Source organism: Temnothorax americanus, unplaced genomic scaffold, assembly GCF_048541705.1.
Source record: "Temnothorax americanus isolate GAGA-0224 unplaced genomic scaffold, ASM4854170v1 Scaffold20, whole genome shotgun sequence".
Classification (NCBI taxonomy): domain Eukaryota; kingdom Metazoa; phylum Arthropoda; class Insecta; order Hymenoptera; family Formicidae; genus Temnothorax; species Temnothorax americanus.
The window spans coordinates 2634436-2661058 of record NW_027509339.1 but is presented as its reverse complement, the minus strand read 5'-3'; the positions used below and the strand labels follow the sequence as shown (position 1 = coordinate 2661058).

At 32.9% G+C, this 26623-nt stretch overlaps 3 protein-coding genes across 4 annotated transcripts in view; 2 read left to right on the top strand and 1 right to left on the bottom strand.

Moving 5' to 3' along the window:
- LOC143897495 (midasin) overlaps positions 1–26623 on the bottom strand; it is a 108549-nt gene that overhangs the window by 19970 nt on the left and 61956 nt on the right. The gene's annotated exons all lie outside the window — the stretch shown is intronic.
- Positions 1–26623, top strand: part of LOC143897499 (uncharacterized) — an 82201-nt gene that overhangs the window by 6311 nt on the left and 49267 nt on the right. The window lies entirely within an intron of this gene.
- LOC143897501 (putative gustatory receptor 28b) lies at positions 2520–5947 on the top strand. The gene is made up of 8 exons (XM_077406212.1): positions 2520–2986; positions 3111–3425; positions 3717–3979; positions 4185–4361; positions 4594–4843; positions 5173–5241; positions 5506–5595; positions 5793–5947. The coding sequence occupies exons 2-8, from the start codon at positions 3144–3146 to the stop codon at positions 5847–5849; spliced, it is 1188 nt and encodes a 395-aa protein (XP_077262338.1). The 5' UTR covers positions 2520–2986; positions 3111–3143; the 3' UTR covers positions 5850–5947.

Sequence of the window (26623 nt, the reverse complement as noted above, 5' to 3'; positions counted from 1 at the left end):
GAAATATTGATTAAAGCTGAATTAGATTTTGTCAAAAATAATTTCTCATACTTTTTATTTTTGAATTATTTCCGTTTAGAGATCATATTGGATATTGACAGCATAAAATTGTAAATTGTAATGTAAGTTACACCTAATTGGACCCCAAGCTATCGATCAAGCCTACTTAGAACTTGATCCGTTCACTCGTTATCGAGATCTCAACATCTCGGGTACTTGCAACCCGTCGCGTCGCGTAAAAGAGTCACGGTCGGTCTCGCTCCGCGTGTACTTGGCGCGAGACACTACCGTGTCTCTTGATTGTAAATTACATGAAATCGATGAAATTTCGCAAAACTCATTAAGGTAAATGTGCCAATGCCTGGACACATACCTATGTCTAGACATTTTTATTATTTTAGTCCTTAAATAAGTTATAACGCGAATTAAAATTGAAGAATTAAAGATAAAAATATTTTTCTAGTATTATATTTTTATCTTTAATTTTAAAATTCACGTTATACTTATTTAAAAACTAAAATGATAAAGGTATGCAGACATAGGTCTTAAATGTCCCGGCATTGGTACATTTACCTTAAATAAAAATTGATTTGATAAATATTCGTTTAAAAAATTTATTTCAAAAAATTATTCAGAAATATTAATAACTTATTTTATCTATGTCAAAATCATTATTAAAAAAGTGTGAATATTCATTTGTAAGCCAACAATCAAATATTAGCCTCTCGTTTACAAAATCTGACAATTGCGTTTTCGACATTCGAGAATCACTAACACATTCGGTAAAATTATAGTAATTCTTTTTCTCTCTTTCTTCTTCTTCTTCTTCTTTCTCAGCATTATAATTCAAGAGGGTCTACAATTATTCTTCTCTAGTTATTCCGATCTCTCGTGACGTTGGCCCAGTTACTAATTTTCATTCTGCTTAGACCTTCTCAACATGTCCATCTTTTTTTCCCGTCTGCCCTTATTTCTGCAGCTACCTTCCGAGTTACTGGTGTATATTTCTTTTTACTGCTCCTTTCCTCAGACATTCAAATAGCACTCCATCCAATTCTTTGCGCTTTTATCAAGCGTATAATATTTTGGTTCTTTGTGAGACATCTTAGCTCGTAATTGTATCTAATTCTATATTCTATATAATTTGTGCCATCTCTCTCTCCACATTTGCCATTGGCCCATATATTCTTTTTAGAATTTCGCACTCAAACATAGAGCGAGTCGATTAGTTTCTTTTTGGAGTCCACACTTTACATATACAAGTGTTGGTCTTATTAATGTATTATAAATGTTAAGTTTTATTCTTCGGGATAGAACTCTGCTCATTAAGAAGTTGATCAAACAATCCTTTTCATTTAGGATATATGTATTTCTTTCTTTCTGTGTTTTCTTTATATATTTCCCTTACATTATTTCGTGCTTGATATTTTTCTATTCCTCGTACTTTGGCATTTATTGCCACCCTTTTTTTCTCTCTCTTCTTTGCAACATGAATTATATGTATATTTGTCATCTTTTATGCCAAGATATAAATAAAATCGATGTAATCGAACATTAAGAGTTATACAATTAAACACGCATAATTGTGCTGATAATTTTAAATGTTTGTTTAATTTCAAAATTATGGAAGAATAGAGAAGAACTGTTAGAACTTCATCAAACGGACAGGATATTCAAGCCAAACGATAATCGCGATTATCTTATCAATACACGCTGAGCCAATGGAAACGCGCAATAGAACGCTTTAAAAATTGGTATTGATAATAACTTCCAAATAAAAACAATTTTTTAATGATTACGTGTATATTAAGAATTTCTGATAATATAAGCAGGTATATGTTATATACATTTGTACCGTTTAATATTGCAAAGTTGATCAGTGTTATAGATTAAAACAATAACGTAAAAAAGAACAATAGAAAGTAGTTTTTCTAATTGTAAAACGTGAAAATTCCATTACTGATATTATTTTTACTGTATATCATTCATATCATATCGTACAGTTGCGTAGCATTTCAACACGACTCTCAATTAAAATAAAAGCCTTAATGATCCAGTTTCAGATGGTATCTACGATAAAATGCAAACATATTATATTTATTTGCGTATATGCAAGTTTATTAAAGGTCTCACTATATATGTTTAAGCTAAAATTGCGTTCTCAGATAACTTTCCTTTATAAAACTTAACATGATATTTAATCGTTTAAATTGATTAAATAGAAATATGTTATACAATTATATATATATATATATATATATATATATATATATATGTATGTGTTATATAAACAACAATCATATTACCTACATTTTTTAGATAATGAAGTAATAAGCTCAATCTTTTCACACATGTATCAGTTTGTATCGCTTTTCGTTATCACGTTATTCAATTTATATTCGTACAGCATGCACGTACCTACAATCAATAGAAATTCTATGAGTACAGCTCAGAAAGAAATATCTACTGAAGTTCTATATATATATACTTTATTTAATAAAAATAGAAGAAAAAAGATATACATCAATCATAGATCTTATCAGAAATAATGTTATAAAGTGTTGAGGCAAAGATGATCCTAGATTACAATCATCATTTATTGTCGCTAGTTAAACGTTTAGCAAGGAAAAGTCAGACAAGCTATAGTTAACCAAATAAGTAATTGAAAATGTTGTACAATGTACATGTACACTACTGGCGTGAAATAAAAGCATGATGTATCATACTAGCACGCAAGATCGCTTATTAACCGTTAGTTGCTCGCCAGTTGCAGGGTTCATTAAAAATAACACGCAAGACTAGTGTCCCGTCCAAGTCAAATTTAGTCCTTACAAACGTTAAACAAGTGTTTTCTTTCCGCAATTTACGAAAATTTGGTCAAACTCGCAATTAAACGACGACTCTCAGTGCTTATTCGGTTATTCGAGATTTATCGTTTCAACGAGGAAACCATGTTCAATTGCACATAAAATTTAAAAAACATAACGTAAGCTTATTTATTTATATAATATTTATAAAATATTATATATATATATATATATATATATATATATAATCGTAATATCATTTAATATAAATATACATATGTTTGTTAATCAAATAATAATTAGTCCATCTAGGTTGATGGTGAATGGTTTGAGATAATGTCGAGTATGAATTATAAACAGGCAGTTATGCCTATTATATGGCTCAATTGTATATTTTGCATGGGTATATTTGAAATACCCATAAATCGCCCACAATATTTTCTAACTGCTGTCTACATCATCTCAGTGTTGACTGTATTTTTCATTTCGTTTTACAAAGGAATTTATATTTTACAACAAATATTTATTCAAGAACTTATGATATTTTACGTTGTCGTGGGAGTCAACGTCTTAGTTGCCGTCTGGGCTATAATTGAGTTTTGGCGTTATAAATCAGAGGTAGGTATGTAATAACATTTCGCATGATCTTAGTGTAGAAGTGGCAAACAAAAGTTATGGAAAGACTACGTTAATGAATTAAAGAAACATTAATATTTAGCTTATTTTAAAATATGTGTAAATTGTGTAACAAAGGATTTTTTTCTTCTATTTACATTCTTCTTGTGAATATACCAGAATTGCTAAGTATAGATTTGCATGCGTATAGATTTTTTCTTTGACATCATGACGTGTCTTCAAATAAATATTGAACAAATTTACTAATCTATTAATAAATCTCGATACTTGAAGAATATAAATAAGATAATTAAGAGGAATGGTATAGCGGACAATACTTTAGAAGCATTGGGCATAAAAATAGATTATCAGAAAATATACCGCTCTACTCGATGTCTTACGGCTATCTGGGTAGTAACTACGATAACACTAATCTTCATGCATACACTATGGATGTATCGCGAGGAATACTGGGTTGTCTTTTACAACAACATGAGCACATCTTTTCCATTTATATTAAATTCTGTAGTGGACCTCACCTTCGCCGCGCTTGTCAGGCAAGTAATATGTTTCTTAAAGTAATAAACAACAACAATATTTCGTGAGAAGCTCGACCAGAAAACTTTGTCAAGATTTCTTTGATTTCTAAGATATTTGTCAATTATAATAATATCTCTTTAATTTGTTTGTAATGGACAAGTAAACATATAACATGTTTCTGTTTTACGTATTTGAGTACTGATTAAAATTGAAATGCGGCAGATGTGTTGGACTAAGATTTCAGAAGATAAATACTCTAATCAATAATGCAGTGCTTTATGCAAATGAATCAAATGCCTTCAAGATTTATAATCGGCACGATAATACGTCCATTGCATTTGTAATGGCAAAATATAAAAACCGCAAAGACAAGATAATGCATCACATTCAAACGCTAAGGTATAAGAGATCAATAATAATTCTTGCTCCTATTATCAAGTTTGTATATAATATGACAATTAAACATTAAAAAGACCTTATTTACATATCTTTCCTCTCTCCCATTCTCTCATACACACACTCATAGACACCATATGTCCCGGATTCTGTAACTCGTTCGAATAATTAAGTATTTGAAAGATTTTAATATTACTTAAATAATCACTGACTATTTAATATTTTTCTGTCAAAGACATTTACATTTAGAAATTACGAGAATAGGACGGCAAACAAATCGTACTTTTTGTTTCCTACTTCTGCTCGAATTGGCAGTTCATTTTACGATAATAACATCGACTACTTACTGTTTACATGGTGCATTTTTTGGCCAGTTAAGGGTGACACTCGACAACGAAAAGATTATATCCATGGCAATGTGGGCATGCATTTATTCATTTAAAATTATATTAATAAATTCGCTTTGTTCAAGTGTATCAACCGAGGTATAAAAAATTATTTTTTATATAATAAAAATAATATATACAATTATATATATATATATATATATATATGCAATATTTATGTAAAATTGAGTTATTTGTAGTTGAACACATAAAATTTATATTAAGAATATTACATAATTTATTTATTTTATATAAATTGTATATATAAATTGTATATAGGTATATACAGAATGTCTTTTAATAATGAATACATATAATAATTTCAATTTTTATATATGAATATAGAATGTGCACCGCACATATATATTGTGCAATTTATTCATAATTTTATGTCAGATTTGCATCGTATGCATTAATGTTTATTTCAGGCATATAAAACCGGCGAAATTATACAATCTTTTGAAGGATCTATTATGGATGATGACATGAAAGAAGAGGTGAATCAATTCATGTATCATTGATAATTATACATATATCAATCAAATTAGATCTCTTTCTCCATAACATATAACATTATTATTAGTATTATTAGTAATATTTATATACGGCGATTAATTTATTTAAGACATTTAAGTGTATATAAATTGCAAAATTTCAAATCTATAAATTCAATGTATTGTTTATGTATATAACATGAATAATGCATATATTCATGTATATGGTTACATATATGTATAATAAGAATACAAATATATTTGCAGATTCAGCAATTTACACAGCAAATAATACTTAATTCATTAAATTTTACCTGTACTGGTTTCTTTTCAATTGATAATTCTCTTACTGGGAAGGTATGTTATTTACTTTATTACTTACATATTTGTTTAACTTAATCATTTAAATGAGATTATGTTATTTATTTATTCTTAATAATAATGTTTTTAACATAATTGTTATATATTAAGCTACTTGCTACATTATTTAATATAATCATGAGATTATTGAAAATGAAAGAAATAAGAAACTGTATACAGTTTAATTGTTTCAGTTCTTTATCACGGTCTTGAAGTATGTTGTTATTCTAATACAATTCAACACAAAATGACATGTAAGATAAGACTTTATAGATAAGCAATCTTCTATTAATATTACTATAAAAAAAAGGAATTTACAAAGGAGTTTAATAAGAGCTTACTTAAGTTACTGTTCTTTGCAAATGTCATGTATTTAATAAAGAATTAAATAACATTATACAAACTTGATTAGTAAAATTGTGTTAATTTTATTATAATTGTATTCTATTTTAAAATAACATATAAATTGTAAATTTGGAAATAAAAAATGATAAATAATAAAAACTGAAAAACTGAAAAATGAATTGGACAATGAAAAGAGGACCGTCGATTGGAATCGGCGGGAGTGATGAAAAGATCTCTGCAATGCAGGTTTCGTTTTTACTGGATAATAAAGATCTTTACTCTCTCAAATTTAACATATTGAAAGACGAATATAACTGGAAACATTTGTTTATATATTAATAATAAATTAATAAATGCAGTATTAGTGACTCTAGCTCGGTTTATTCGAAATATATACTACATGCGCAACGATCCTATTATTTGTGTACGAGAGGATTTCGATGTTAAAGAGAGTTGTCAAAACCGCACGTCGAAATACACGTAATAAATATGTATTCAAAGGGCAAATAATGATCAGAAAATTTTAGACGCATGGCGATACGTATACGGTACGTGTAACATATTCTTATAGACAAGATTGCAACAATGTAGGAACCTTACACAGCTAACGGATTTAGCAGCTTACGAAGCGAACACGGCTTTGACCAGGAAGTTTGTAGAGCTTTTGCTTTGTGCACGATACATGATACTTGTCGAGGACACTTTGTATAGGATCAACCGCAGCTAATTGAAAACTTTATCGGGTTGTGAGTAAAGGAATCGATCTTGCATACGAGACAATTATATAATCATGTTTCATATAAGAAATAAGAAATTAAACTTCTTAAAATGATAATTTTATTAGAAGCAAGTAAAATTGTGCGTAAATTACATAGATGCTAATAGAGAAAACTTAGCAGACTCGTGTAAAAAAATCTGAATAATAATATAAAAGATATCTTCCGTAATTCACTTAATTTTAATTACAAATTCTCTGACAAATTTGAAGTAAATTTTTTAAGTAAAAATGTTAACAAAAGTATATAGATTCTGAATTATAAGTAGCTCCAAAATTTTTTTCACAATCAAATTTTAAAGAAGACTAATAAATAACAGAATAACATTTGTTGCCTAATTTTAAGTTTGTCTTAATATAATTTTAATTCGAGGCTTGATAAAGAGACATGAAAAGTTAGAAAATTGGAAATAGTGTCGAGTTTTTATAGGAAAGTGCAAGTTCGATCGTAAGTTTGTCGGAAGAATCGTAAAACTTAAGATTGCGAGTTATGGAATATTCCGTGTTAATCCTAATTAGTACATCGTACTTCGTACTTTATAAAAGTATGAAACTTCTGAAGAAATATCGACTCTAATCAATAAATGAAAAGCCATTAAAAAGTGATAGTAATCGTGCACAAGATTCTAGAAGCAAATGTTTTTTCCATTACGGGATTATAAGGATCTAATATCTGTTTCCATTACCGGATTAAGGATCTAATATCTGTTATTATCCTATAGCCGAGCGGATGTCTCTTTTCGCTCGGCGACGAAGTCGTTCTCATACTTTAAGAAGCCGGCATAATCCTCCGACCGCGCGTCTTCCCAGTCGGCTAGAGAAAGGTTCCGTTCCCGAGGAACGGGAACATCCGTCAGGATTATCCTTCCCCGGGCGAATCGAACGGCGGCTGAGAATATCAGGCGTGAATCAAGATGATTGATGTCGGTCTGATATGGATTTTCACGTGTTCGCGTAACCGACCTCGTATAGATAACCTCGTAAAGTCGCTCATTTTTCACAAATCCGTCAAAAATTAGCGCGTTCTGGCAGGACGGTTCGCTTCGCCTCTCAAGAAAGTCGCTGCCGTAACGGAGTTACGGAGCAATTTAATCTGTCCGAACGAATAAATGGATCGTTGAATTGATTGCGAGCAACTATTCGTCACATGGATTGCGGATAATCGATTGTCATTCGTGTAATTATTTTCGGAGTTGAGCTTAGTTTAGATTAGAAGCTTAATTTAGTTGAAATCGTTCGCAAATTCAAATTCACCTCGGATTTGTTTCTTTTACTTCCCATTATTCTTGATACTAATATCACGAGGCAAGCTCCGCGTTGTTGTGAATTCTAATCGGATATAAGATATATAATATTAACTGAAAATACTGAATTTGTGTATTTATGACGAATGATTATTTTTCGAGTGCTAAAATACGCTTGATTTCTGAGATGCTTAAACAAAATATTTACAAAGTAAAAGTTAAAAAGAAAATGTATCGCGGAAGATGAGCAATATCAAACATAACATATGTTTTCGTTTCTTTACAAATGGGAATTTATTATTGCGATTCGTATGTTACAGTTTTATTTTCACGGAGAACGACATCGTCGATCACGGAATCGTTGGATGTGTTTTCTGCGTGAGCAATACAAATTATGAAAAATGGGGGTTACTTCTCAGACAAATCGTTCACTGAAACACTCACTTCGTGAGAACCTGCCATTCGTGATCTTTTTATCGCGAACAATGAAGCAATTAATTCAAGAAAAAATTAAAGGATGTCTTATACTGCATTAATTAAGACGTTGAACGTGCGTAGAAATAAAAATCGTGATAAACTACGATCGCGTAAAATTTTCCCTGAGGGAACTAATATGTAAAAAAGTCTATAGCCGCGCGTAAGAGATGGCACGGTGTCCAATGCCGACGCATCCTAATAACGCGCGTATTAAATATTTATTACGTTTGCGTATACAGACCGAAACGGCGCTGTGAATTCATCTCGCGTGTGTTATGTAGCGAGAAAATTGATATCGAGTTTCCCCGACTGCGCCTTTCGGCGCCCGTCTTCCTTGTGAAGGAAGTACCTCAACTTTTCCTCCTTTATAGCGAAATCCAAGGTAAAAAAAAAAGCAAAGAGACATTCCTTATTGCAAAGTTGCGCGACGAAAGGTTCAATGCACGTGTGCCAAAAAATAGGTAGCAACCAACAAACGGAAAATTGAACGTGATGAAAATCATAACGATTAAATTTCGCAATGTTATTTTTCTTTGGTACTTTCAGAAAAATGTTTCCAACTATTTTCAGCAGCTTCCAACCGTGTACGAATGGAGACAGATCAATTTTTCATAAAACTGTTGTGTAAGATTTAAATCTTAATATTATCGACTTTTTGTATCAAACATTATACATATATCATTTAAAATTAATAGCAAAACAAACGTATATCGAAAAATAATGTCGATAAACGGTCAATTGATTTCAGTTAATTACTGCTTTATTTTTAGTACAATTGCATAATAATTAATAAATTCTCCAGCCATGGAAAAAAATATTATTTATAACTTATGAGACAGAAGTGCATTCGTCATATTGTGTATAAGTAAATGGTTTACATTTTCGAAGGATTATTCCTAAATCTGCACGCTGGCAGCTATAAAAAAAGATACCTGTCTTATTTCAAGCTGTTCTATATATCGAAAGGCCAACTCAAAATTGGACATTTCCAATCTCGTCTCCAGTCGATCCTTTATCTCGTTCACGTCAAAACGAAACGCGGCTTTTTAAGAGGACTGCTACTCCGCGACAGTTTTCCTGAGGGATTCACGTATTCGGGACACGTAAAATCCAACGAGAAACGAACTGTGAGTCCGAAACGAGGCTCGACCGGGAAGGTGAAGAATGTAAATTCCGCGATCGTGGAGAATGCCGGGGAATCGTCTGAATCGGATAAACCCTCAAACAGTCAGACGAAATTTTTTATCCCGACCTAACGACTTCTTTATTGCGCGAAATATTGCACTCGCGAGCGCAGCTGCAGCAAATGATAGCATGTGGAGATATATAGATAAGAAAGATTTAAGAAATAAGAAAAATAGATGGTAATCGCGCTGTTTGACTTTGCTTCCACTTGAAAAGATCGGTGAAGATTTACAAATAGCTTTAAATAGCATTGTTCATTTATAATTATTATATACTTGTACACCTGCATATGATTATTTATAAGTGAAAATGATTTATTAGACTTTTCCTTCAATTATGAGTTTTAAAAGTATATGTTTGATGCAAAGTTTTGCATTAATATATTTACAGAGTAATATTTCTCAATTTATGGATTGTGGTATAAGCATGACACTACAAAAGTTTTGAAATTGAGGAAATATTGAAATATATCCTAAAATCAGGCGTTCACCTTCAATTAAATAATAAATAAATAAATATAAAAAAGCACAAAAAAATAATATGATAGTTAATGAGACATTTAAGCGGATATCTCACTTTCATGAAATGAAAATCTATACGATTTTCTTACAAGCGAATTCGTTAGATTTAGTCTGTTTATTTTATTTATTTGTATGGATTTCGTTCACAAGTAGGCTCGTTAGTCAACAGAAAAATCTTGTTCGGTCGGATTCTTGATCTTTCACGGAGCATCGATGAACGTAGTTTTTCCAATCGGGTTATTCGGTTCAGAGGAGAAATAGAAAACAACTGACTTTCCGAGCCTGATCATCAGGTGCGGAAGCAAAACGAACGAGACGTAATTTAACGGTGGCCGATTCCTCAGCTATCGCGAGTGGAAGAAAATTCTGCTTCCGAAGAAAAGAGAAATATACTCGAAACACGGAATTTCCACTGGCGTCAGATACATATTTTTTTAAAATATGTACATATATATAGGATATATGACATAACCCGATTTTATAGGATGTATCTTTACGTACATCGAATCTGGTAGATCTGATTTTAACCGCGACGTATAGTGAACAAACAATTGGATTCGCCAAATATCGAGTAAATATGATTCTACAAGCTTTAGAATATTAAATTCTATTTTTCGGATAAACTTAAAAAATTTTGATGATATAATATTTCATAAAATATATTATAATAATATATTTGACCAAAATATATAATATATATTAGTAGATAATATTTAGTATCATCTATAAATTAACACATGTTTAGACATAAAGAAGTATTTCTTATTTCTAATTAAAGACGATTTTTTTTCTCTACACGGAAAAAAAAGATTAGCTACTATAGCTAAAATAGTCATAATATATGGATAACCAACATTTTTTACAGCGAGAACAAAAGGTTTTGCTATTATTGCTAAACTATAGCTCTCGCTGCAAAAAATATTAGTTATCCATATTTTACGACTAAATTTAGCTAAATTTTTTTCCGTGTATAAAAATTTGGCTTTATAAAGTTACTTTTTTGATATTAATTAATTAATTTTTTATATGGAAAAAAAATTCTACCAGCTAAATTGCGAGTTAACATAACTAGACTGCAAATAACTTTCGTACGTCATAAAGGCATTTGAAAAGAGCGTATAATGTTTAGACTTTTGAAAATAATTTGTGGCGACCGAGTTTGCGAATAATGCCGGAAAAGAAAATGGCTTTCAGTCAAGTTATCGGACGCTATTGTCGAATTACTGCAACTTTTTCCCTACGTAGAGAAGAATTCCGTTGCATTAGCGTTCTCTCGCATAAAACATCGTCGTAGAACAAGGACGTTATTCTCAAGCATTCGCGGGAATTGTGAATCCGTGCACGCGGAGTCGTATGAATGCTACTGCTACATAAATGTACAAAATTATTCTTTCCAAAGCAAGAGTTTTCATATCGAAAACATAATAATTTTATTTCTTAGCATTAATGAACCATCAGATGATTACAGACTAAATTAAAAGTAATATAGTAATTCTTAAAGTTGGAAAGTATTCTCTGATTTCAAAAATGTATTTAAAGTCAAGTATAATTATGGGATCAAAGACTAAAATACCCTCAAATGTTAAAAACATAAAACGATATTGAAGGAATTGAAAAATCAATAAATCGGGAGATGTAAAGACGTAATAACGATCTAAATTAATGTTAAAGGATTTTAGATCTTAACAATTCGACAAAAGTTCAAGATATTAGAATGTAAAAAATTCTCGAAAAAATTCCAAGAACCTTTTAATGAAATCTAACAGAATTTATGTATATTTCTTTATCAATTGCTATAGCATGTTCGCAATTTACAAAAATAGATGTAATAAATAACAGAATCCATACATTTTTCTCTCCTCCCCCTTTTTCTCTTTTTTTTTTCATAGAGATAATGTTCGTTCGCTCCGCGCCAAAATTAAGAGCGCATTCTTCGAGATCGCTTTAATGACTTCACGATACGCTTCTCTTTTCTGACGGCTTTGAAAAATTATTTCCGAAGGCGAAGGTGAAGTTATAAAACGGTGAGTGAAGTATGAAAGAGGATTTAACGAGCTCATGGGGGGAAGTGGCCCGTGAATCGTTAGCGCAAATTTCCGCTCAAAGATGTATGATTTTGGCCATTGACTGGCAACGCGGTAGGACACAGCAACAGCGAGAACGATGCCCCTAAAAGGATCGTGCAAGAAAGAAATTCTGACGCTTTTCAGTCTATCATCTCGAGCTTGTCTTTCTGCGAAATCTAATTCAAGGCTGCGCGAAGCATGTTGGTTTTACATATAAAGTTATGTCTCGTTTTTAATTAACATTTTTAAATATTTGTCATTAACGATTATATATCAGCAGGTAATTGTTGCACTATTATCGGAATACTATAACCGCGAATAGATCTGCGAATTTATAGCGCAAATAATGTTCTTTATGGCGCCATATACGCCGGTATACAGCAAAGGATTTAAGTGTTGACTATTGCGCATTTTTCAGATATGTCCTTAAAGTCTGCCGGGGCAGTATCTTCTTAAAGCACTTTTATCACGTGACACTTCCCACGGGTATTGTTGAAGGTGGCTGGCCGCCCTCGTAACATGAAAAAGGGACTTATAAAATATGTGAAATGGTTATTGTCAATCAATCAATAACGACGTCAGCAGCAATCAGATCTCAAGCGAATATTATATAGTGACATTTTGTCAAAGATAAATTTTGAAATTTATCCAGATATTATTCCGATCATCGATATTGATTTAATCAAAAGTTTCTGAAGTTATAACATATTTGTACTTGACATAAATATTTCCTACCATACGTTATCTCACTATTACAGTTTCTAATTTCTATTATAATTTATTTTATTACATGATTCTCGTATATTAATTCATAAAACAAATGTTTTCTATTATTATAAAAATTCTTCTTTTCCTCTCTTCTTTAAGGCATAAATTTTACATGAGTCTTCTGTATATTAACTCTTTCCTTGATGACATCATAATTTTGTTACGGTTTTTCTAAATTGCATGAAAGTTTTAACCGCGTTTGCACGATAGAGGGAGAGAAAGGAAGAGGAAATTGCTGCGAGGGCGACATAATGTCGTGCTATGCATAAATAGATTTTAAATTTTCAACTGTTCCGACAGTTCACGGTTTCACCACGTAAAATATGACTATCGCATATTCTGTGGATACGAAACGAAAGTTTCGGTAGCTATAATAGTCCAGTCACTATGTACATTTAAAAAAGACATAATTCTGACCCAGGATTTTTCTTTTGGGGGGTGTTGGGGGGATCAAAAAAAGCTTAATCTCAAGTTTTCGACCTTTGTTTCCCGCTTGCTTTTTTTACGGGAGTAAAAAATGTGAAAAATGGTTTTTCCGCGATAATTCGGTTTCTAATAAAGTTACAAAGGTCGAATCGGAGCTCATTTTAAAGTTTTTTTTACGCTCTACAAATTATGTCGTATGACATTTTTACGTATGATCGATTGTTTTCGAGACATGGAACGAGAAAGGGAAATAAAAAAGTATGAGAGATATTTAGTTTTTTCTCTTTACTCATTATTGTCGTCCGAAATTGCAAAAATGCTTCAAATGAAACTTGTAGAGCGTAAAAAAACCTACAATTTTTATTTGTTATTCATTTCATTTCGTTGAAAATTACGCCTTGTAGAGCACCTCAAAGTGGAGAGTCGTCGCCATCGCGTCAGCGATAAAGTATTTCTTTCTTATAAACTTACTTCACAAATATTGTCACTTAGATATAAAACTGCACGCTTTCATGTATTCTTCAATGAAACGGTAAGTGTAATTAAGAAAACTTGACGGTTTCAAAATAGCTACAATAATTTCAGGCTTTGCAAGATTTATTTGCAACTTTAAGGCGTAGTGCGGTATGGAATTTTCAACGAAATTAAAGTAATAAATAAGAACATTTTACGATTTTTATTGCTGTGCAAGTTTTATTTGAAGCGTTTATACAGATTCGTGTGCGAAAAACGATAAAATAGAAAAAAACGAACAAAAATGCTCAATTTTTCCTTTCTCTTTCGATATCTCGAAAACTATCGATCGTACGCCAAAATATCACTGAACGTAACTTGTAGAGCGGGAAAAATCCTATAAAAAACACCTATTATGTTACTTATTTGCGTCAATGAAGTCGGAAATCTTAGCGAAAGCGTTTGGTGCCGCGTATCGACGTAACCAACGCGCCGCTAACGCGATGACGACGACTCTCCACTTTGAGGCGCTACAAGGCGTAATTTTCAACGAAATAAAATAAATAACAAATAAAAATTGTAGGTTTTTTTACGCTCTACAAGTTTTATTTGAAGCATTTTTGCAAGTTCGGACGACAATAATGAGTAAAAAGAAAAAACTAAATATATCTCTCTCATACTTTTTATTTCCCTTTCTCGTTCGATGTCTCGAAAACAATCGATCATACGTAAAAATGTCATACGACATAATTTGTAGAGCGTAAAAAAAGCTTTAAAATGAGCTCCGATTCGACCTTGTAACTTTATTAGAAACCGAGTTATCGCGGAAAAACCATTTTTTCACATTTTTTACTCCCGTAAAAAAAGCAAGCGGGAAACAAAGGTCGAAAACTTGAGATTAAGCTTTTCTTGAGCCCCCCAACACCCCCCAAAAGAAAAATCCTGGGTCAGAATTATGTCTTTTATAATCCGTTTTTTTGTACATAGTGACTGGACTATAACGCGTTCCTTTCCCTCGCGACCGTAAAGCTAAATCAAATATAACGCAATACAACGAAATTTCAGTCGTCGAGAATCGAAAAGTGCCTCTGCAACTTTGATATCTTCGCGGGCGATTCCCCTTCAACACCTCGCGCTTTACTCGAGTTTCGTAAGACCGTTTTAGATTCCGATTTGATGTACTCGGCGGTTTTACACTATAATTAAGAGGTAGTTGCGTGCAATCGTCGATAATGAAATAATTCCGAGTCCTTTAGAACGATATACATATATATTTTAACGTTTAACACGAGTTTGCCGTAACTTATCAAGGCAAATTCGCTCAGCACTAATGAATAATAATATAATATTTAAAATATTAATCGCGGCGCAAGATTAACATTGACGTTTCATGAAATTTTTGCATAAGTATAACTATTTTATTATTAACCTCACGTCATTTAATTATCGCAGTTTTAGGTAGATATCTTACTATGAAACGTCTGCCTCTTTAATTTGTTTCGCGAATATCGGAAAAGCTGCCATCGCAATCTTTGAAATTCTCTCAAATTCTTATCTCATTAGAAGGATCAGTCACTCAAAATATATTAAGCTGCAAACGGTACAGCTAACAATACAGATCGCTGAAATTTATCACTAAGAGAAACGGTATCGTGACTGAAAAACAAAAGGGAATTTCCAGACAAGCACACTTGCCAAAAATACGTTAAAATATGGAAGTTCTATGCCATTAAATGTAGAATGAGAATTCTCTATCTTTCTATATAGGTATTATAGATAAATTCTTCTTTCGTAAGTAGAAAACGAAACAATCGATTCTTTTAAAAAATAGCAGCTCTTTTATCACGTTATAATATCATTTTCATTCAGATCAGTTTATCAACATAAATCTTATCTTTAATCATATATATATTTGTTATAGCGAAGGAGAGAAAGTAATGTAGCATTTCTGCCAGAAATCCAAAATATTTCTATTTATTTTAAAATAAAACTTTTCAAGATCTCCCCTTGTTGAAAATTGCTATAATCTTTGTAATATTTTTGCGTCGGAATTGTTTCTACAAACTTATTTATGACTCCAAAAACTCACTTTTTAACTTTACTATTGTTTCGTATATTACTGCACATAATAATCCACCACCGTTTATGCAAGATTATGTGCATCTAACTGTGCAAAACGGCCTGCGTTATTGTGCATTTCGGAGAGATTAATCGGTGAATATTAAAGATCTAGATCTGGAAACTTGCAAGTTGGTTAGAATCCACAATTCCTCCGTATTCTATATTCTGCGCTATAATCGAATTAATAGTTGCCATTATCTTGCGCCGAGAAGTTGAATTAAACTTCAGATTTTACGTAGCAAAAGATAAATGAATTTCTCGGACGTAGATACTCAAGGAGAAGTTTGCAGGTGCTTTCCGTCGCCGCTGGTAAAACTCAGAAGAACTCTTGTGAGAGTGACACTTTCTTTTAGTAATTTTGCCGTGGATAATATAAAAATTAAAGAAAAAAGTATAATTACACGCTAAAAAATTTTTTATCAAATAAAATATTGCAAACTGTTACCGACTAAAAGTATACAATCCGTGTACAATGTATCTGCACAATTACCTTTTCAAAGAAGATAGAACAATTATGCCAAGTACACGCGCCTTTTGTACCTATTTTTTGTGCAAAAGTCTATTTTACGATCCAACAAAAAAGAACTTCACGAAAGTAAAAAAAATTTTATATTCATACCTCCATTAGTGAATATTATTAGTGAATAAACCATTTAATCTCTCATTTATACAACAGATTTAATATCAAAAATAGACGCCGACTTATAATCCCGTAAAAAAAGAATCTTACAAAGGTGAAAAAGACATGCCAAGTACATAAGATATGCAATAAAAATATCTAAAAATATATGTAACAAAAGTTTAAAAAAATTATTCAGAAATAAACTCTAGCTGTTCTTTCTAAAATGGATTTGGAATTAATGCAATTAGCTAAATATTTTATTATTTAAAAAAGATCTCATCACACAAAGCTAACCTGTAAAAAACCTAGTAAAAACTTTACTGTTTAAAAATTGGTATAAATATCAGTGCAGTTAGTCAAGAATTCCATAATGCATTCATAAGTATAATATATTTAGCAAAAACTTAACGTATTTAAAAGTGTATGTAACAATTAAAATTCGTAACATTCTGTGCACTTTAGTGTGGGAATATAATATTGCAACACCCACTCATCTTCAGCTACCGGGTCTGCCATTATACTTTATAACCGTTTTATACTGCGGAGAATTAGGTACTAAATACAGAAGGTACAGACAGACGTGCATTATTTGAAGAAACGTTTACAAATATTGCTCGCTGGAGGTTAAGAGCAAAGGTCCGACTGTAAATATTGATATCATGCTTTACTTTCGCTCTGTGCCTGATTACCAGATGATACAGCTCTATTTCTTATATTATATTGATCGTTCACTTATTTTAGATTTATTAATATAAATCTAAAACACGCGCAATACTTATACACGAGGGTTAAAAAAATAGAGTTAGCTGTACACATAGAAAAAATTAATATAATTTTACGATTATTGTAATCTTAGAAAAATTATAGTAACTGAATATACGTAACTGCAATATAGGTTTAGAAGTTCAAAGTTTGAACAAAAGCAACCGTTGCGTAACATGGGCTTCATCGGTTTTTCCGTTTGTTTAGATGCATTATATAATATTACGTGTTTATAATATTATATACAGCGCTTCCTGTTTATAAAGAAGCTAGTTTTAGACCATCGGGAAATACTTTATATCAAGAAACAATGACCCATATATTCTGAACGCACTTTTATCGATGAATGCGCACATTTATTTCTGAGATTCTATAGTATGTAACGTAAACTATATGTTAAATTCGCGCATTTAGCGATAAAAGTGCGTTCAGAATACGGGCCAGTGTCAGTTTCAAGTTTACGCGCAGCGAAGTTTGCATAAAACGGTGCGGCGGTGAGATGCCCGCGGCTCTATTTATCGCTCAGATAAACGGAGCGCACATTTTCATATTTTGACGGCTGAAGTGATTGAATTGTATTGTAATTACTAGTAATTAAACTCAATCGATAGCTATGGTTAAATTGGATAATAAAACTATGTTTATATAGTTTTTTCCTTCGTATACCCTACGAACGGAGATATCATATAATGCAAAATTCAAGTTTTTAAATTGTTATTAAGTAAGAAATGACCACGTCATCATTAGACAATGGCGTAATATCATGGTGTGACTTTCCTATTTTCGAGGTACCAGGCAATAGAAACAGTCAGAGCAGAGGAATGATTTTTTGTCCGACTATAAATATTGATATCAGTTTTTCCATGCCTGATTAGTGATTACCAGATCATGCATTTTATTATTATCGCGAAAATACAATAGAATCTGACTGAGATTGATAATGGCTTCGTATGTTCAACCAAACGGAGAAAATAATTGTGCCGTAAATCGAAAGAAATTATGATGTTATCGGGAATGGAAAATATATGAGGGTACATTTTTACAATTATGTAATATATATATTTTTATGAAAATATACATAAAATACGTACGAAGAAATTGCGGATGTCTATACGTATTTAATATAATATTAAAATATAATAAAAAAGATATAACATGTAATAGCATATATATGTATAATCGTTGAAAATATCGTTGAAAGCTTATTTCGCGTTTGCTTAACTTGATTATCTTCCACGTTATTTCGAGGAGAAATTCGAGTTTCGTAGGACGGAATCAAGTACGTTTAGTTAATGTGTCTCGTATCCACGGTTCGGATTCTTGCTCGGAACGTCCGTAAAAATACAAAATTGCTCTCGAGTTTCGTCTTGAGCAAGTTTGCGATGTGCAAATAACACACTCGTGTCAAGATCTTTAGCGGTTAAAGCGCAGTACAAATGCCAACGGTGACAGAGATAAAAATTTCATCGTCGCAAATTTCATGTAACCCGATTAAAAGTTTCTCCATTTTTCTTCGTGCTGTTTCTCCCCTCTCGGCCTATATCGATTCACCCCCGTGCCATTCGTTCTCCTACCGTGAATTTGTCTTCCAAGAATAGTACGGCTATGCTATGACGAAACAAAGTGGCAAATATCGAATCTTCGACTTCGGCTCATCTGCTAATCCATCAGCGCGATTGATGTTTCCGAGAGTATTTTTACGATTCAAAACTTGCGACTTGTAAAAAAGCACGAATTTACTGTCGCAACTTTAACCACACATTTGTAATCGTGATAAAAATATGTGTAAACATAGAAAATTTGTGGCTTAATTTCGCAATTAAAGCGCCTCGCGTAAATTCTCCTCGCAATGTTCTATTTGGAAAGAGCAGAAATCCAAGTTCATTCCCTTGTGTATTCAGCCCCTGGCTAGGATCCCATTAAGAGACTTGTCGTCCTAGATGACGGGAGTAGCCACTGGTGAGAGAGATGGGAGCTTTACCCGTTTCTAGAACGCAGGGGAAATGGTCCTCTTCAGGAAGATGTGGGCAAACATGTCTTGGCTACATGTCGCTTCTAGAACCGCGACTCATGAGCGAAAGAGAATCCCTTGCACTCAGTTGGCTTGTCGGTTCGAATTTTAACTGACTCTGCGATCGCGCTAATAGCATTTTTTTTATGAATTCGAGCGAATCCAGTTTCGATGTTGGACACAATGTCACTGTTCGCAAATTACGGTATCAAGAGTTAAAAAAATTAGAGATAAAAGAAATTTGTGTGTACGCGCATGTATGTGTATTACAATGGTTATTAAAAGTTATTATTGAAACTTATTTTATAAATAAGTACTTGAAATAAGTTATAAAGTGTAATTTATTTAAATGAATTAAATAAAAATAATTGCTAATATTTTAAATTAATTAAAATGTTATATAAATTGACATTTTAGACGTCATGTTAAAAAAAAATTTGTTAATTTTACACATTAGTATTAATTTGAAAGTTACGATTAATATCCTGGGATTCATAACTTGTATAACTGTACTGACCGTAATTTCATGCAGACACGAAATTAACTTCTTTCTTTTCATTTTTGGATACAATATATTATTCATATTACAGTGCCTAATTGCGTGTTTAATTCTAATTTAAGAATGACAAATTGTTTTAACGTTGATGGCAGCGATCCAAAAATGTTTCTAACTAATAGTAACACAATAATGCATGTTGTTTTTGGAGAATATGCAATGCACCCAAAATGATTTATTAGCCGATGCTGCATGTGCAGAAACCTTGCAAAGATACGCTCGATGTGCGAAAACGTCTTTGCGCACCCGAAATTTAGGAGTATTGTTGGACGGGATCCAACGAGACTTAAACGAATCGTGTGTTTGTGACATTAGAAAGATAGAAAGGTATTCAAGATTAATGTAATTCATCTGATATATTATTTACATAAGATACTTATGAAAGTCTCTCTTCCAATCATGAGCAGTTAAAAATACGACAGTATAAATAAAAAAAGAAAGTCAGTTATTCGCCATTAAAGTATCGAAACGATAGTTTGTGTAATTAAGCAGGATTATTTGTAGAATTAAGCATAAAAAGTTTCAAAGAAGAACAAAATTTTATCCTAAATTTAACTTTACTTGAATAATTTTTCTATATATTTCGAGATATATATTTATATTCAACATAACATTTTAATAATTCGCTATTAATCACTAATGAAAAATCCTTTAAATTTAAATTAAGAAAAACTCTACATTTGAAAGAAAAAGCGTGACTCTTGGATCATTACTAAAACATTTTTATTAAAATAAAACATCGATCTATTTTCTAAAGAATATTGTAAATATTTCATCGCATTTCCTAAAAGCTGGGCTTTATTAAATTTTGTACATGGTAACGTATATGTTCTGGAGTTAATATTAAATTTACTTCACAAAACTATATGAAGTGTTATTTGTCCTGCATTCAACGTCGACATGCAAAAGGAAATTAGACATCAGTTACACTCAGCAATAAACGTCCAGTCGACATCTTCGAAATTGTGAAGTAGTTTGAAGTGAAAATGTATCATATGTCGCGTGTATTACACATGTTATGCGCATTTTACGGCTGCTGCGGTATTACATTTTACGGCGGTGCACGCGCGTGTGGTCCTTTATGACTCTCGAAAATTTCAACAAGCTCGTCACGTATATATACAGGATAAATATCTGGTGTGCCTCGGTAGAGGCAAAATAACCCTCCCCGAACAGGCAAGCGCGTAACTCTCCTTCGGGAAAAATCCATAAGCTTAAGAAATTGCGGTTGGTATCTTAGGGTCGGTTACTTTATGAGGTACCAACGAGGATTACTGAGACACGTGATTTAATGGCATCGCACGAAACATTACCCTCCGTAGGATGGTCATCAACGGGATTATCTTATCTTTTACAGGATATCGAATCACCACTACTGCTGCTAAGAGTAAACAGCGCTGAGTTCGTTCAATAAATCTCGAAAGTGCACATTGTGCTCTAGCGTTATGAAAGCACAATGAAGGATGAGATGTGTAGAAGTAGTATACAGTAAAAGCACAAACTGTCAAAATTTTAATGGATTTTCTGGGGCATTTAAAATAGATATTCTCTTAGGAAAGATCTCAAAAGGAAGAACAAACTATAAAGATATTTATAAACGTAATAATAAGATCTTGTTTATGCTGAAGACTTTCAGGTAGCGTGGACTTTAAATTTTGGCTGAGAGAGTTTGCTAATAATTGAAATATATATATATATATATATATATATATATATATATAAACTGAGAATGAAGTTAAGATACGTCAAGGTATACATTTTAGGAGTACAATTTTTTGTAATTACGGGATAACGGATAAAAATAGCGGTCATGTTGCGCATTTTACTCGCCGCGGCAACTTCCGGATTGGTTAATCCGAAAGCACGCAATGGCCGTCGTTTATCTTCGCGTTTACTGTTACGTCTTACCGTCGACGGTCTTCGCAATTCAAAATGTAATTCCATTTGAACGATCGTTAAACCTCAAGATTGAATGCGTGCGGCCAATAAATCCCTAACGATATCGGTAGTTAACTCGTGTAAGGAAAAAATCGCGCGTTAAGTCTATTAAATGAATAAATTACGGTCGCCGAATGCGGTCCCTGAATTCGTACCAGCATCACGGGAGCCAGACGCGAGAAATAAATTGCGGTGCATTAAACGGAATAACAAATTCTCATCCCGAAATGCCAATCGCTGTTGTCTCTTTTATCTTATCTTTACTTAAAATAATTAGTATATACACATATAAAATATGCTTCCTTGTCCTCCAAAATAATGTTGACAAGTAAAATTTACTATAAAAAAGTTCGAGCTTCCAATTCGATGAATCTTAATGTCACATTCCAAGACTCATATAAATGTAAAATAATCATTTAGCAAATATTAATTATATACGTACAAGCAATAGCTAAATGTATGTACAATAAAATAATTCACAGCGATAGAACACAATTTAACAAAGTAACAAAAGAAAAGTGGATTTTGAGAGTCAAACGCGGCTAGCTATACGTGAGTTAACTTTATGTAACATTTAATTAACAATTCAATATAAAGTTATAATTCTATACAAAGTTATAATACGTTTCGACTCTATTTTGAGCCATCTTCACAGCAAAGCGGTAACAGATAAATTAATACAATTTAATTTATTTTACAAAGAACATCAACAAAAAGTTATTGATTTAGTTTAGCTTACACATTTAAATAAAAATATAGCTAATACAAGTACCAAAAGGAAAAACTGTATATCATATGAATCTTTGTGTATGTATTTCGGATCATATAAATCTTGTGTATGTATTTTATACACCCAAGTATCTGACAAAACTTTGATGCAACACAGCGAGAAGCATTTCGAAACGAAAAGACGCAAATGCGCGATTAATAATTGGTCTCGTTATTATAAATGTCACTGTCGCGAACGGCGGCGACGCGACGAAGTGAAAATAAGTGAGCAAATAACGGCGGGCATTGACAAACGAGAGTGCAGAAACGAGTGACGTCGCTGACCCGTCTTCGCCTGGCGCGAGTTCTCCTCTCGCGCTCGCGAGTGGCCCATTCTCTCGGCGAGCACAAAGCGATTTCCCTGCTTCGGTACTGATCGATGAATCCGCCAGATCGGGATTGATGAGAAAAGAATGGAGAGCGAGAAAGGAAGAGATAGAATCGGCGAAGGGGAAAAGGACGCGTTGAAATCACGCATTAATCAAGGTAGATCAAGCAACAAAGAAGAGAAGGAAACCTGGTGGATCGTTGTACGTCGAAAAAAAGTAACTTTGCATAAATTCACCATCTGGCAACGCCGTTCCGTTTATGATTACGCGCGATACACCTGCGTTCTCGGAAGCGAATAAAATCCTTCTTGGTTTTGACGGATTTAAGCTTAGGGATCATACACGGCAGATGGAGTTCGTTCGCGTACAACAAAAGCAGAAATCGATAAGATAAACTTAATTTAAGATCAAGATTTTACATTAATCTTTGTTAAAGCTTTACGTATTAGTAGTATCGGTCTGTCAAATCGAATTCTCGAGATGAATTTATATGTTTGTTATAAAAGAACGAAAACAAAATTGTAATAAATTAGTGCTACGTTCTTTTAACAATAAAAAAAATTTTATATTCTTTCCAATAATTAAATAGATTTTGTAAGCATTGACTTTGAGAAATATTTTCATTAACGTATTTACTAAAATGGTCTGCCAGAGCGACAAATAGAATATTAAGCTGTTTCCATAAAATACATAGCCACTTGCTAATATTTATTCAATCGCCAGGTGCAAAAATGCAATCACTTGTTACGTATTGCGTCCTGCATTTATGCATGAAATTATTAACATATGTCCATACAATTTGATGGCACGCCAATTTTACTGATCATCGTGCGATTACGATAAGAAGACAGTTGAGATTAAATGCATCATCCTGTAAAGTGAACGAGATTATGTTCGGCGCTGCATCCGTGCATCGATGAGTCTTGAATTATGCACACCGGCATGCCAGTGCTGCAAGCTGCTGCCGTCAGTGTTCATCGAATGTATCGAGATACCGCGTACTTATAACGCTATTATAAGCTGTCCCAGCATGTTTGTGCAACCGAAACGCTTGAACAGTTCAATGCAGCGAGCTTGAAGAACACGCCTATACAATACCTTCATTGTTGTATATTTTAACTCCTCGAAACCACGAAGGCCGCAGGACAGGTGAAACGAATCAGGTATAGCCGGTAGTGCAAAAGGAGAACGAAAGACTTTGTCTACGGGGGCTGCGAGGAGAAAATTCGTTGCTTACAGCTCGCAGATAGGGCGTTTATCTCTTTCCAGGTCAGAAAAGGCACGGGGAAATCTCGCAAGAGACGTCTCAGAATTAAGTGCGCATTCGAGGGAAAAGTGTTTCCAAAAGAGCGTTTCCGTCTCACTCGGCTTGGTACATTAAATGCACCACGTATAAATAACGTAATCCATTAATTATGCCTTTTCGATAAATGGTCGCGAGGACAGTCGTCCATTTTTCTGAAGAAATACTTAAGAACTGATTAATTGCAGTGAGTGCACGCAAATAATTTACCTTGCAATAGTTTCCACCGTTAAATGCAATTATTAAACAATCTATACGATGTTTTGAAATTCAGATAAATCCAGATAAGCTATAAGAATAACGATAATAACAGATGTAATCCAGTTGTTTCAGTCAAATAAATTTCTAGTTCATTGGGTCGTATATATAGCAGCGTTTGCAATAATCTCGGGACGACACCGCGTGCTCACCGCCGCGCTTAGGAAGTTAGGCGCTTAAGAAATCGCGTCGCGTTGATGTGTCTTGCGGGACGACACCGCGTGCCCACCGCGCTTAGGAAGTTAGGCGCTTAAGAAATCGCGTCGCGTTGATGTGTCTTGCGGGACGACACCGCGTGCCCACCGTGCTTAGAAAGTTAGGCGCTTAAGAAATCGCGTCGAGGACAATGTCGTGCCTGTCGCCGCGGAAACTGTAATAATCTTGCGAGGACAATAGACTCTCTTCGAGAACCTCCGTTTACATATGTCACTGAACAGTTGCTGATGAAGTACATTGTAATTATACGTGAATCGAAAATATATATCTAATGTTATATTAAATAATAACCATATAGAATAATTTTTAAATACATCGAAATTTCAACGATATTCTTTACAAAAGTCCTGTACATCTTTTTTAAATAATCTTAATGCCTAAAATAATATAAATTATAAGATTTTTAATCGGTAACTTTTATTCTGATATCACTTTAAAAATTCAAACAATTTCTTCAAACAAAATTCTCAATTATTAAATCTGCAGGAAATAACTTCAAAACTTTTGATTTTTCAGTTTAGCTTCTTCACTTACTGCGTAACATGATATACGAAAAGTACGTGAGAGTTTCAATATTACGAGATACTTCTATAGATGATAACGGTTGATTATTGCGATTGGTAAATTGCGATCTGCGAAAGAGATAAGAGTCAGTACTTCCATAGCGACATGTTCAGAGCGACTTTCCAAGAATATTACCGTTTGGCTAACGATGTTTCCAACGAGCTCTTCGAATGCGCAAGATATACGAAACGGAGGTGCACTTTGAGACAAGCGGACTTATTGTTAGATGGTTATGAAAGACAAGCGCGTCTAGAATCTCTAACAGTCCAGAACTTTATTATGATAGAATAATTACACACATTTGTAATGCGGCTACAGAAAAGATCGATTTTTTAAATCTTCTCCTAAAGATCTCAGGATTATAATGCGAGGATTATAAATAACTTTCATGACAATCAGTTTCGATGAAAGTTGCAATTAAAATATAAGTTTAGAAATACAGTCTTCAATTATTGAACTTTTATATTACATTTTGATATCTTCTTGTATCTTCGGTAAGAACTCTTTTGATTTTTTTTATCTGGAAAAATGTACACCCTTACAGGGGATAATGGAGAAACTTGAAGGTCGGCAGCTGCGTAAATACAGTCTTCAATTATTAAATATTCACATTACGTTTTCATATCTTTTTATATCTTCAGTGAGAACGCTTGATTTTTTATCTGGAAAAGTGTACACCCTTACAGGACATAATGGAGAAACTTATAGGTAGGAGGCTGCATAAATACAGTCTTCAATTATTAAATTTTCACATTACATCTTGATCTCTTCTTATACCTTCGGTAAGAACTCTTGACTTCTTTATCTGAAGAAGTGTACACCCTTACAAAGGTGTAACGGAGAAACTTGTAGGTTGGCGGGCGCGTAAATCATCACGTCGGTCGATGATTCGATCGACGTACGATGCCCCAGGTGGTCTATTCTCGTATTATCGGAAAACAATGAATCTAATGTCGTCATAGGACCAGTATGGGGCGCGTAAAAAGTGCTAAAAACTCTATCCGAGTTTGGAGAACGGACGAGGCATATAAATACAGTCGTATCTCAGCGTGTGCGTCGCACAATGCTTTTCCAATATCAAAGATCTAAACAATGATAATCTGCATCCATTGCGTAAAATATACACAATGACATTTTGCGATAAAATTGGATATTTACGAGAGAGAGATTCCGTATTTCATTTTTCGTCCAATTAATATATATGTAATGTATATGTACAAACACAGAATGAGGAAAATATGCAATTATTTGTAACGTTCAAATTGTGACTCTTTATCGCAAAAAATTATATTCATAAGAATTAGTGATATCAGAAGC